Source organism: Micromesistius poutassou, assembly GCF_964030765.1.
Source record: "Micromesistius poutassou genome assembly, chromosome: 11".
In the NCBI taxonomy this organism is placed as follows: Eukaryota; Metazoa; Chordata; class Actinopteri; order Gadiformes; family Gadidae; genus Micromesistius; species Micromesistius poutassou.
The window spans coordinates 14,688,681-14,703,398 of record NC_140281.1 but is presented as its reverse complement, the minus strand read 5'-3'; the positions used below and the strand labels follow the sequence as shown (position 1 = coordinate 14,703,398).

The 14,718-nt window shown below is 42.7% G+C and overlaps 1 protein-coding gene across 2 annotated transcripts in view; it reads right to left on the bottom strand.

Annotated features, from left to right (window-relative positions):
- The window catches only part of slc4a2b (solute carrier family 4 member 2b), a 52,902-nt gene that overhangs the window by 19,483 nt on the left and 18,701 nt on the right, over positions 1-14,718 (bottom strand). For both annotated transcript variants that reach the window (XM_084475373.1, XM_084475374.1), the window contains one exon: positions 11,432-11,618. In XM_084475373.1, the coding sequence (XP_084331499.1) occupies positions 11,432-11,491 (60 nt within the window). In that variant the 5' untranslated portion in view covers positions 11,492-11,618. The remainder of the gene's footprint in view (positions 1-11,431; positions 11,619-14,718) is intronic.

Here is a 14,718-nt window from a genome sequence, read left to right as displayed (position 1 = left end):
TTCTGAACTCTCCCCTGGTGGTGGGTAGGAGCACCACACTCTCTACTCCTTTTGTCGCCTCTGCTCTCCACTCCTCCCTTCTTGTCTCCACCACTGTCCTCTCAGCCGTTCTCTTCTCCTCTCCCTCCTCCTCCTGTCCATTCGAGGTGGGGGGGGCTCCGGGAGCAGGGACCCCCTGGTGGTTGAGCTGGGGTATCACATACAGCCCCCTATAGCTGTCTAGGTTAACCCCCTAACTTCACATGTTGACGCTTTAGGGTCAGGTATGTGCAAACAACCTCATGGGGTTTTTCCATAACATGGGGAATTTCCTAGCAAAATAAAGGTGCGGTATGTGGAGCAGGTGTTAAGTAACCTGGAATATTTTCCATAGATTAAACACAAGAAAACAAATGCTTTTCCACTTTGGTAACCCATCCATCACAAATCTAATAAAAACACAAAAATTCCCAGGACCCACTGGGAGAGGATGTGTTGACCCTTGACCTGCGTGCAAACACACACACACCCAGGTGAGTGTGAGAGAGGAGGAACAGAGACTCAGGTTAGGCTGCTGGGCACACATCCAATGTTGACCCAAGGTTCGATTCACCATGAAAACTAACAAGCCAAACGCAGCCCAGATCCAGCAACTAGGTATTCAGCTGACCTCTGGCCTCTCTGCATGGTTTATAGATCTCCATAACGTTCTCCTTTACTGGGATCGGGATTCACAGCGAAGAGTACCGGTACGCGATTAGCAGTTTGGACTAAAAACATCAGCATAGCTGGATGTAACCAGAGCTTGAGGATATGTCTAGGTATTAAGTGCCATTTTCACAGCAGTTTGACCAAAGTGTAGTTTGAGCATTTAGAAGATCTGAGGTAACAAAAGTTGATTCTCTTCAGGATGAATAATTACATTTTTTAAATGTAATAATTAATTAATCTAATCCAGGAAGAGCACATAAGCAATCATAATTATTTACACAATCTAAATTCCCAGGCTTAAATTGCATATCCTTAAACCACAATCTCTTGTTGAATAGTTATCTTATCTTATTTAGTTGTCATTCAAAACCTGTCACCACCTGCTCATCACCTGCTCTCCTATTCACTCCCATCCTCGTCTCCTGTACACTACGGTTATTGTCTCCTATTCAAGACCATCTCGTCTCCTGTACACTGCAGTCCTTGTCATGCAGTTTAACTGCTTCACAGATCAGGGTTTCACAGTAAATCTCCAGACATGGGAAAGACATGTGAGAAATCTTCAGAGAGGTGAACGAGTATTCTCTCCACTTGTTTACCAAGCCCTGGTTGACTTGCCCGCTGGATGACAAACAACCAAGCAATTAAAAAGAAGGACATAATCATCTTAACCTTAATTGAATAATGATTATTCAGCGATTTGTCTCAAAGCAGGTGAGTAAGTCGACTTACCTGGCTCATGCTGGTGTGTGCTTACGGATTCAGGGACAGCGTTTGCAGCGATGACAAGGTGTCAGCGGCTGACTACCATGGCAACAGTGCCGCGGGAATCAGGGTGCTTCTATTAAGAGCAGCTAGTGGCGATGCTAGCCAGCGGCGGCGCTAACTACCAGCGCTTATCAAAGCCTCGTGACCACTGTAATCAGGACCCTATCAGCCCTCACACTGGGCAGAATAAACACCTCTTTCATGTCCACTTTGAAAACACACACACACACGTCGCTTGAAAAGGACAAGAGCTGTTCAAACAAACCAACACCATTGGTTGGCTTGGCATGCCGCTCGCGTTTCCACTTGGCGTCATCAAGGCCAAATATTGACCGCGGTGCTCTGGGTCAATCAGCCTTGAAGGACACAATGCTAGCCTGGGGACATGGCATGGCGGGCAGAGGGAGTGTGTGTGTGTGCATGTGTGTGCATGAGTTTGCGTATGCCTACCTGCTTTTAAAGTGTTTGTGTGTATGTGCATGTGTGTAGAGAGGGGCTGTCACTCTGTGTGTGTACGCGTGCACGCGCATGTATAGTGCTTTTGTGTATGTGCGCATGTGTATATTGAATGTGTGTAGTGTAATGTGTGTAGATCATGTAAGGCAGCGTAACAGGTGCCCTACAGTTGACCTCCAGGTGACAACGTACAGGGGAACCTTCTTACAGGTGGCTTTACTCAACACGTGACTTAACTTAACAGGAGACTTGACTTACAGGAGACTTGACTTACAGGAGACTTTACTTAACACGTGACTTGACTTACAGGAGACTTGACTTAACACGTGACTTGACTTACAGGAGACTTGACTAACAGGTGACTTGCTTAACAGGAGACTTGACTTAACAGGAGACTTTACTTAACAGGTGACTTGACTTCCAGGAGACTTTACCCAACAGGTGACTTGACTTCCAGGAGACTTTACTAACAGGAGACTTTACTTAACAGGTGACTTGACTTCAAGTCAACTTTATTAACTTTACTAACAGGAGACTTTACTAACTTTGCTAACAGGGAGACTTCACCCACTAGTGATTTAACTTTACCCTCAGGTGACTTAACTTTACTCAGAGGGGACTTTACTTACAAGCGACTTCAGCAACATGTGACTTTACTTAACGTAGAGTGTTAGTATTTGACCGTGTGCAGATCAGAACCAATACAGTACACCAGGTATCCTCAACTTTTATGTTACTGTGGCCCAGTATGCAAATGTGAAATATTTTCACGTTTCAGATTATTTGACGTGCTCACTACATGCCTGCGACAGCCAGAGGCACCAGATGTTAACATTTTTTGTCAAAGCATATGATTTATTGGGATGAAAGAGAATTTCAAATATGACCATGGACATGACCATATATGGATGACCTTGCATTGTGTTTAGCAAACACAAACTGCATAATAACAGAAACTTGAATGGTCGTGAAATACCTTTATTCAGACCTTTATTCATTTCTGGCACATAAGTGCGTCCAATGAGTGAGTTTCCTGTTACAAATATGGCTGGCTTCACCAGGGGGCAATAACTTTGTTACCTTAAAGTACAGCAATTTTAATCAATTATAATGCACTTTTCCTTGTAAAGCCTGATAATGGAATGATAAAACACGATTTCCAGATGAGAAAGTTTTGGTTTGTCTTTCATTTGCACGTTAATGTTACATAGCTAATGTTTGTCTGTAGTGTTCTCCTAATATCACTGACTCGAACACTATGGTTTGACTGCATAAATCATGCATAGATCCTAAATGCTAAGATCCATAACCACGTTATGGTGTCAATAAAGGGAGTGAACCCCATGGTATGTAAAACATTTTCTATCGCTTGCTTTTGCGATTAGTGCAGTTGACATCACAACAAACCCTTCCTTGTTGTCTGTTGTCTGTCTGTTGTCTATGATTTCTACCCCCTGGTTGCACATGGCTATCTGCTGTGTCGTTGCCCCGGAACCTTTCTATTCAAACGTACTTCATTTGGGAAACTATAGTTCGGTTGAGGACACCAAGTGGCTCAGTGTGCGGCTAAATGTGGTATAAAATAAATAGACAAAAAAAAAAAAAAAAAGATAATACAGCAGAAATATTTCTCTTCCTTTATTTCTAAATCGCTGCGGCCTGGAGGCCAATGTACCACGGCTCGGTAGCGGTCTGTTGGTTTTTAAGTGTATTTCTAAAAATAACAAATTAAATATTGTCAGCTGCACATATCTGTCCCGGTGGGACTGTATGTCCTCTATAGAGTAGAGGGACAGAGAGAGATTATGTCCTCTATAGGGGACCAGTGTGTGTGTGTGTGTGTGTGTGTGTGTGTGTGTGTGTGTGTGTGTGTGTGTGTGTGTGTGTGTGTGTGTGTGTGTGTGTGTGTGTGTGTGTGTGTGTGTGTGTGTGTGTGTGTGTGAGAGAGGGAGGTGACCTGAGAGATTATCCTGACAGCTAGGTCTCAATCGTCTAGTTCTGCAGACTCAGCCTGTGGAGACACCAGCAGAGAGAGGAGGGAGGGTCGTCGTCCATGATGCAATACTACAAGAGCCCAGCTCCTTTCTCGACTATAAACACTCAAAACACCAAATGGATGCCCATGTTTGGTCTCATACAAAGTAAGAGAACATGGACTGTTTACAAGCTTCAGTCAGCAGTGGAAGAAGGAAAAAGCGAGGACTTTATTGTTGCGTGTGTGTGAATGCTCGCTTCTCATTTCTCTTCCTGTTTTGTTTTCTTACCTCAGCCAATCAGCGGAGCCCCACTCTATTATCTAGCTTCCTGGAGAATCAAGAATACCGCTAATCACGTTATCTTAATTAATCTATTATTAAAGCAATATATATATATATATATATATATATATATATATATATATATAATTTCATTAAATACTACATTCAGTATGAACAATGCTTTCAATACTGTGTACATTGTGTGATAAGAATCTGGATATTTAAGAGTGGAAGCACCTTTAAGTTATCATAAGGGCTTTTAAAAAGGAGGGAAAGGGAGGCTAGATTTGTGCAGTTATCATCTTATAAACTTTATACTGTGTGATTAAGATATGTGTAACAGTAAAGTGAGATGAGATTACGGCACTTGAGATATTGTTATCGCTGCCATAGTAGTAACCTTACCCTGGAGATTATGAAGAACAATGTATTAATCACTTAACAGTTCAAATGGTTTCACCTCGTTCTGTTTTCATTCCCCACTGTTACTTCACCAACCAGCTAATGCGATGACACCTTTACCCTGCCCTCAACCACTGCGCTGCCAGACCCCTGTCACTGACCCCCCACTGATAGCTGATCAAACTGTTTATAAGATAACACCCTTGCCCTGCCCCCTGCCAGATCCCTGTCTCTGACCCCTGCTGTTAGGTGATCAGATGGTAAATACATTATTGCTTCATCCTGTTCTTATTCCCCTTCCTGCCAAACATCTGTCTCTAACCTTCTACTGGTCTTCAGGAATTAATCAATGGAGATACTGAGGGGTTGGTATTAGCATCAAATAGCCCTTCTTTTGTCTGGCAGTTACAATAACCAATCCCCCACAGACCGGTCTTCGAGCCATCTTACCCAGGTATCACACCCCGCCAATGGTTCCACATAAAGAGGGTGTCGGCGGTGTGCTATCAAGTTAAAACTTTTTGTATGATTAAAGTAGAAAACAGGTAATGATGGAATGTATCCGATAGCCCCCACTTTGACATGTGTGTTGATATACTGTGTTTCGTGATGAATTGAAAACATAATGGGACAGTGACACATAATGGGAGCGAGTAACACTCAATGGGACAGAGATCAACAGAGACTACCATGAGTGACAAGAAGAGAGTCGCTTATGCAGCGGCATGGGGCTGGTTGTTGGGGTACCCTGCAGGAGCCAACATATAAACGAATTAACATTGAGTCTTGGCTCTATGGTCTATTTGCAGACTTGGCAGATGAACCTTGATTTGACTAACTCAACTTCTTCAATTACCTCAAGATAAAAAGATCTGTTCTAGGACCCAAAGTAGGGCTCATGGACGAGCTAAACGGCTAAAGACCGGTGGCCCTCACTTCACTCAACATGAAGACCCTGGAGCGCGTACCAGGAACACACTGGGGCGGTGATGCTGTCCTCTACAACTCCACTGGGCAAACTCTCACTTGGATATGTGCATCGACGCCATCCAACCCCCCATACTTAAGAGACTTCGTCAGGCAAGGGAATTGTGTCTCTGGGACAGCGGTGAGCAGCACTGGGGCTTAACAGATGTGTTTATTCAGGTCCAAGCTCCCTATTCAGCCAGTCAACATTCAAGTGGTGGACAAAAAATACTTGTTAGTAAAATACCGAAAGTAAAACATCCTGTCAGGTCAGAGAAGCAGCCACAGTGGACGGTTCATCTCGCTGCGGTGCAGGACTGAGCGGTTAAGGAGATCCTTCGTCCCCACAGTCATCAGGCTTAAGTAATCAAATTTATTCTCAGACTTCTCAGAGCGATTGGCCAAAACATTCCAACCGATCAATACAAATCCTCCCCTGATTCCTGCTACTCCCACTCCAACATCCGTTTTCCTTCAAAATCAAGTCTTGTCAGGGAAACAAGTTGTGAGAGGTGGTTTCTTAAAGTAGGGGACACAATGATTGTAGGACATATGATTTGAGAGACAGCGCAGTTGAAGATCCTCATCTGGCTTTACTCCGGACATAGCTAAAGGGCTTGTACATTCAAATGCATCATGGGACTTTTAGATGGTGATACTCCACCATTTATGGGACTCAAGAGAGCTTTAGTACTGTAAAAAATAAGGTAAATATACCGTAACCTAGGTGAAAAAATAACTAAGTTTTGCCACTCCCCTGATAAACCCTCTGGCAGTTTCAAACAAAACAGAAACGCCCAATAATGACAAATCATCCCACTAATAATGATTAAAAAATAACCGAAAAGAATAAAACTTTGGTCTCCTTAATACACAGAAAAAGACCACCACCATGGACCCAAGACCAGTAATGCATATGTGACTATAAATGCTGCTGGTTACTCTTTAAGCTAGGTGCGACCAGCATCGCGCCAATGACTACCAGTAATCAGTGATGTATTAGAGGAAGAGAAAGACAGTGTTGCGCTGGTGGGGTCTGGGCCGACCAATGGGATACCGCATGGTGGGAACAAAACAGCTTTGCCGGTTTTGGATTTTCAGCACCAGTAGTCTAGAATGCACTTTATTGAGCTTTATCGCCATTGGAGAATTCAGAAACGATTCAGAAAGTATCTTTCTACCACAAAAGATGACCTGATCTATAGAGCTCAGGCACCTTGTCCAGCTATACTTTTGAAACTTGGTCAACAGCACTAACTTTTTCTGTTAAACTCCAATCTTGATTGTATACTTGATGTTCTCAGCCTGTCTTGTAAGACACTTTTGATAAAAGTGTCTGTCAAATGCCAAAATGTGAACGTAAGCAGCTACACAAATCTGCTACTAGATTAACTACAAACCAGAGGATATTATTGGTTAATGTTGAAGGTTTTTAGTAATCTTAAAACAGGTCATTACTATTAAATAATATGCCTGACTGGCCAAACCAATATGGGACCAGCTGGGTGAGAGCTTGGTATTGCAGGCTGCAACTACACCATGTGGGTGAACCCTTGATCAGAAAGCTATTTCAGCTAAGTGGAGTTGGTTGAGGTGGAACTGTGCAAACTCACCTTCGTGGTGTACAAAAAATCCATCAGGTTGTCACACAGCAATCCTTCGCTAAATATAAGACAGACGGATTGCCTTTTCTCTGTGAAACCTTGGAATTATTCATAAGAGCAGTTGACCATGGACATAGTCTCTCCACCCCATCTTTGTCCCTCCCCTTTTCCCTGTCACATGACCTGGGTCGCTTCCTTGGATCAGGAAGTCATCATCGCAAGTTTAAAAATGATGGATGTTCAGAATCCAAACAGTGTTATCTGAACTGTGTATGAACTAGTATATACACATTGTTGTTAAGGAGATAATTATTAACCCAGAGCAGAGAAAGCTTTGAGACCAAATAAATGAAGTTTTCTCATGCAGTAAATTAACTCTCTGCGCTCTGGAGTGTGTTTACACAAAACGTTTTTATTTATGACACTTAAACGAAAATAAATATTTCTTGTCACTTTGTCAAACATGCCTATTGACATTACTAAGACATTAACAATTGAGCCTGATTGATGTCTGAGTTGGTACATAGATACATGCCCCCAAGGTAATTTAGTTGTTCAATATTTGCAGGCTTGAAGTGGCCTACATAACGATGATTTACATTAACATCATATGACACAAAGACATGACTTCCATGTCGCTCAAACGCCAGTGAATAGAGGACATGAAATCGTCCTATTATCAGGCTGATTATCCACTTCAAGGTCTGCTTCCCGGTCGCTGAGAAGCGCTCTTGTTGCCCTGATGACCATTGCTGTGATCCAATATCCATACTATCCGTACTCACTATACTTAGTTTGAGTACATAGGGCGTTCCAATTCAGATCAGGGCAAAAATAAGTGTACTGAAAGGACCCGGATGGAGTAATCAAAACGGTTAAACCGCGAAGTGTGGATCAATGGGCAACATCAAGGACAGAATTGCTTCCGCATCATGGGAGCCTAGCCACGCCTTAGTGCATGACGTTCCAGATGTAGAAATATTCTCGTTCTCTAGCATTGTTAGCATTGTAGCTAACAAATGTAACAAGGTAGTCGCGATCGTAATTTCCGCTTAGTGCACCACAGCGTATTCTACGGTGGCCGAGAAGGGTCACAGCACATGCAAACGCCACAACACCTGCATATACAGAAAACACCTGCAAATTCAGAAAAACACCTGCAAACTCAGAAAACACCTGCATTGATTTCACAACACATGCGTTGCACATATTCACAACACAAGCAAATAGGGAAACGAACTGCAAGTAATGACAACAGAAATGTTTCCGGGGGGACCATAATCAGTGACGGACCCATATCCGGTTGGCGGTTCTATTCAATTACGAACGTCTTCAGTCATTGGATTGTGCTACAAGAGGAACGTGTTTCTCTTTTATTATGACAGACTTATCGATGTGCTCTGATAACAACAATTATCTGCATGGACTAATACGTTATGGGGACAATGACTTAATATGTTGAAAACACACAAAACCACTTCGTTATCAGAGCACATCGACAAGTCTGTCATAAAAGAGAAACACGTACCTATTGTAGCACAATCCAATCATAGATATATATACTGACTAGATATCATAGATATATATACTGACTAGATATCGCCTGAGCTGTGCTGTTCAGTGGAACATATCAATGCCGCCGCCATCTTGTGGAGGGGTAACCACCCACCTGAATGAATGAATGTTAATGGGACAGAAGTCCTTTCCCAGTCAAAATCACTCTAAAACACATTTTTTTTACTATCATTACATGTCTGACCTATGTCAGAAACCAACCCGCTTGAATATTGCCTTAAAATAAGGCGTTTTAGAGTGATTTAGACCGGGAAAGGACCTCTGCCCCATCGACGTTCATTCATTCAGGTGGGTGGTTACCCCGCGTCATTGTTGACGCATGCTTAGAAGCCGAATGCGATATCTAGTCAGTAGCTGTGTTCGAAATCCTTCCCTGTTCCCTCACTCACTATTACCTATATAGTGTTTATGATATAGTGAACTATATAGGGAACGAACAAACGAGAATTCGGACACTACGCTGAACATTTCTGAACGTCAGATTTGCGTCAGTAAATGCGCCCGCATTGCATTGTGTGGTATACGGGAGTAACATGTAGGGAACATCGTATGTTCACTCAAATTTTGAGTATTTTATAGTCCACTATATAGTGAATGAAATTAATCACTGAGAATTCGAACAGCACTACAAAATGGTGAGTACCCTATATAGTGCACTATATCCGTGATAGGGAACGATTTCGAACACAGCTAGTATATATATATCTATGCAATCCAATGACTGAAGACGTTCGTAATTGAATAGAACCACCAACCGGATATGGGTCCGTCACTGATTATGGTCCCCCCGGAAACATTTCCGTTGTCATTACTTGCAGTTCGTTTCCCTATTTGCTCATGTTGTGAATATTTGCAATGCATGTGTTGTGAAATCAATGCAGGTGTTTTTCTGAATTTGCAGGTGTTTTCTGAATATGCATGTGTTTTGGAATTTGCAGCTCACGTGTTGTGTAATCGATGAAAGTGTTTTCTGAATTTGCAGGTGTTTTCTGTATATGCAGGTGTTGTGGCATTTGCATGTGTTGTGACCCTTCTCGGCCACCGTAGTATTCGATTTGGAACGACACTGACATCTGAAAATCAGCGCACTCAGTGAGTGCGGTTAGTGTACTACGTTTAAATGTACTCATGGAAGCATGGATATTGGAACACAGCACATGTGATTGAGCAATGCCGAGACAGGAAGTAACTCATTGGATGCTAACCAAAATGCCAAGCTCAGTGAAAACTGGCACTTCCTGTATCCAAGCTGCTGCCGGCTGATTGGGTGGAACACCAGTTGCTGGCTCTCCATAGTTCTAGAATGTAACAGATTTCTAAGTTAAGATAAGTTCTAGTTCTATAATTATCCACACGTACGAAGGCCCATTCTGGAACAGATATAACTGTACACTTTCCTACGCTGCATTTATATTATAGGCTTCCTTCACCAACCCTTTCATTATTTGACCAACGTCAATGAATTCTCTTTTTTATTTCTTTTTTGCATGCATGTATTTGCTGTCTCCCTTCAGTGGTTTGGAGAAATTCAAATGAAAACGTTACCATAAAAGGTGAAACATCTTTTGTAGATTTCTTCTTATGCACTGCTCCTGTCTGGCCGGTGCTTCCAGACAGAAAGATGGCTCAATAGAGCTCAGTGAGACAACATAACCACTCATCTGAAGACTACAATCTAAACCTGCAGAGGAGGAGAGCTGCTTTCTTTCACTGCTCTCTTCCTCTCGTGTCTCTACCATGTGCTGTGTTCAACTGCTGAACCTAACAAACAAACCGTCTTATCCCGACCGCACTGTCTGTGAGGCAGCAGCAGTTTGTCCCCAACTCAGATTTATTTATAAAAACAAAACTGAAATAAACAAAGAGAAAGGCGGTGAACTGTACAACCTTTGCCCCGCTTGGCACTCTTCCACGTTACACTGGGGGCCAGAGTGTGTGGTCTGGTGTGTGTGTGTGTGTGTGTTTGGTGGCTATACAGAGCCCAGATTTCTACAAGGAACAGCAAAAACAAACCAAAACACACAATGTGATGCCAGACTAGCAAGAGAGCGCTGAGACAGCAGAAATCCAGCACGGTAGCAGGGGGGTATGCCAAGAGGGGGGCGGGAGAGAAAGAGTGTGGCAGGCAACAGCAAGGCTTGGTGTGGTACTCAACAGCTGTGGAGCCTCAGCATTACAGAAGACTCTCTCTAACCCAGAGGACTTCCTGTTTCAGTGTTTCCCCCCAAAAAACTCCAACAGTCAACCATTAGGACATCAGTCAACACTGGAGCAGATAGTCTGGAGATATGTCGACTTTTGATTGTAATACTTCCAGGAATGGGCTCGCCAGCATGGATCACATGGGTTAGGGTTCCATCATTTCCCATCTGGGTTTAATAAAGAACATTTGATCGTATAATAACGGATTTCAGTGCTTCCCACGATGCTAGTCAACTGTTTAGAGTCTGAGCCATTGTTGTTTACTGTTTGGCGCGGAATCAATCACCAATCCAAACAACCAGATTCATGCACCAATCCAATCTAACCTCACTGGTTATCTAAATGCCACATCCAACTAGCTGTGGAGACTGGAGAGACCATTTCAATAATGTGTTCAAATCATCTAGCCAAAGCCTGCATTTGGCTTTGTAATAACCTGGTTATCTTGTGTTAAATAATGTAGACTTGGCCCGGGTCTGTTATGGTTTGGTTTGGTTCTGCTGAACTTACACTGTGGATGACAGACGTCATGGCGTGGGTGTTGGGCTGGGGAAGACTTGGGTCTGACATGTCTCTGCAGGATGGAGGGGTGGGGTAGCAGGAGCAGAAAGGATGGAGTTCTGTAAGCTTCTGGATCTGTGTGACTTTAGCCCTTCTCTTTCTCACTGGGACTCAGGCAGCTTTTGGGCAGCATAACCTAGGAAGAAAAAGCAAAGACTTAAATACAGGTCAATACAGATTGAATCACAATGATCCAATAACAGTGCCCTAATGATGGTACATATTTGGGACTCAGTATCGGTACCAAGATCACCAGTATATGGGGGAAAGACAAAAAAATTGAAGGAATCTGGTTTGATCTTACAAAATTGGCTAAATGTTGAGGGAGTATGCACTGCTGTCCTAATGCTTTGTGTGCGAGTCAAGTCACATATTTGTACAGTGCTTAAATCACAGTTCTATTCTCATGACCCCCCCCCCCCCCCCCCCCCGCCTTACTTAAGTCTCCAAACGCAGAGGGAAGAAACCTTGAGAGGATCACAGCAGAGGCTAGGACTGCCTAGGTGCCAAACGGGTAGACATATAATGGCATTGTCTTCATGATGCACAACAATTCCGTGTCAATGAAACCGGAGAAGGCGCCAAGGCGTTCTGCGTGCCAAGGACAACAAAGCCTACAGTATTCCGGGACTGCACAATCATTGAATGTCAAAGGACTCCTCAACAACACAGTGTTCATGAACACCACTGAATGTATTGACCAGGTTCCGGAAAGGAATCAATCCCAAAGTCTGGTAAGGAAAGCAAATACCATAACGTTTTCTGTAATGCTGTTATGAGACATTACAGGCCCATGTCAGGCCTCCAGGGACGCCATTTAAGGAGGACTGGTCCAAGACGGTGGCCCTGAATGAGGATCCAGTAGTTGGTGGACCTTGGCCCAAATAAACCGAACAACTGGCCAAGTCTACACATCTCACTTGGATTTTTTTTGTGGATATGCTAGTGCTGATGATATACTTTGATTGCTCTCAGCCTCACTTGTAAGTCACTGAGGATACAAGCGTCTGCTAAATGACTAGATGTAAATGTGTTAACCAAGCGGTGGCACTGGTCACAGCGCTACAAACGACAAGATGTAATCTACCTCCGCAGATCCATTGGGTCAGTGAGCCAGCCCAGCAGCAGTAGCTCCTCAGGCCTACCAACGTCATTAACCAGAGCAGACAGATAAGAGTGATGATAAAACATGGCCACTATCAACTGGGTGCTGAGCCATAAGTGGCTGTGTGTTTTGTTTCCCTTGGATGTTTTACAAGAGGGCTTAAAGACCACCAAATCCCACCTTATTGGACATGAAGAGCCCAATTATGTTGTGGCCACACCCACATTTGATAGAACCCTAACAAGGAAAGGAATCAGGACAACAAATTATGCAAACCTTCCCCAAGGTTACATTTGATCCTTGCAATTAAAAAATGTGACACCTTATATTTGGCTACAATTCATTACAGCAACAAAAACATGACTGAACGCAGGGTAAAAAATATAATACAAATATATTTATACATTAACAGAAAATAAGTGAAGAGTGGAAGGCTAGGTTATTTTTAGTGTAGTCGATTCAGCCTTCAGATGGCAGTTCGAACACAAGCGTATTACAGCTTAAATTTCCTCTCTAATACTTCCAGACATAAGAAGAAAGAATGGAGAGCGGAAATATGATTAGGCTTCAAAGCTCAAGCAATGTCATCATGTCACTCCAGCCGACCGATACCAAGTACATTATAACCTTGAACAATGATAACAACATATTTTCTTGGCAGACGGATGAGTGGCAGTCTGATTGCTGGGTTATGTAGATATCAGAGAATCATAGGTTGTTAGTTTATTGCACATGTAACGGAACAGTGAAAACCAAAGTATATATATATAAATTGAGATAGACATTATTCTTTAACAAAAATATTTTAAGCTGATGCATAAAAATCTCCTCTCTTCGTCACATAAAATATGAGTGTTTGCATGACCATCGAGAATGCAATAAGAAATTGTACAGAAAATGCACCATCTAGTTAAATTTGTCATTCCATGGCCTTTCCTGAGAATTAATGGACAAAGAACAACAAATTGTATCTGCACCCTCTAACCATGGATCATGTTATCTGGAAAGGTAGCATAACTCTACGGGCCGCTATCAAAGTCAAGCCTTTCCGAATCACAATTCCTTTGATGACCTTGGTCAAGTCTGCCCTTAGCCGCCACGTCTGCTGTACAGTTCAATGAGAGACTTCCCCCTGGACTGTGTGGGACCATTAGGCGGCGTGCAGGGAGGACCAATCAGAACAAGCTGACATTATGGACCACATCAACTACAGAGGACGACCACAGCACCTATCTACTTACTCAATTGGACAGGCACTGTAAACTGAACCATCCTAGATCCTGTACTTTTACGAGGGGCTAAACCATCTCTCTGATATTGACGTTAACATTGCACAAAATAGCTGACTGTTCAAGGAAACGGGAGGGAGGAGATGCTATGAATTTGACACTAGACTCAATAGTGAAAATTAGTGTGTTGATGTAACAAGAAGGAGTCGTCAATCCAACTGTGAAGAGAATAATTAACACAAAATTGCTTGTTGTATTTGCCTGATATTACCAAATCTATATACGTATCTATCTATCTATCTATAGCACCCTGACCACCCAAAAATTGCAGCAATGTTTGCAAGATTACTGAATTTCCTTTGGATTACATCACCAAGTTACCAAGTAGACAGGGACGAGGAGTGGGTATTGATATGAAATTAAAAATGAAATAACACAACATATTTCCTCCCAGAAGGGATTAAGTTTAGAACAAAACATATGCAAAACGAAACACAAAAAATACATTTTTTAAATGCACAGCATTCAGTTTTGCTGGAGTATTGCTATTAGTATTGGTTCTGTGTTGACTATGTGAAGCTTTCAATTGCTTCTCAAATGCTTTTTTCTGCCCCCTGATTGAGAACATTGTGAAAACTATGAAAACTATGTGGCTTTTAGTTAATCTTCGGGCTGTAAAAAGACCACATTGGCTATGTAATCGCTAACAATAGGGGACAATTCATAGTGGTTGGACATTTTAGCGTCCCGACATACTTTTGTCGGGACGCGGAACACGCAACTCAAAATCGGGACTGTCCTTACAAAACCGGGACGTCTGGTCACCCTATACTACAATGAATGATCATTGGGCGGGTGCGGGTATTAATTGTTGAAAAAAACATTGCTTTGGGTGGATGGTG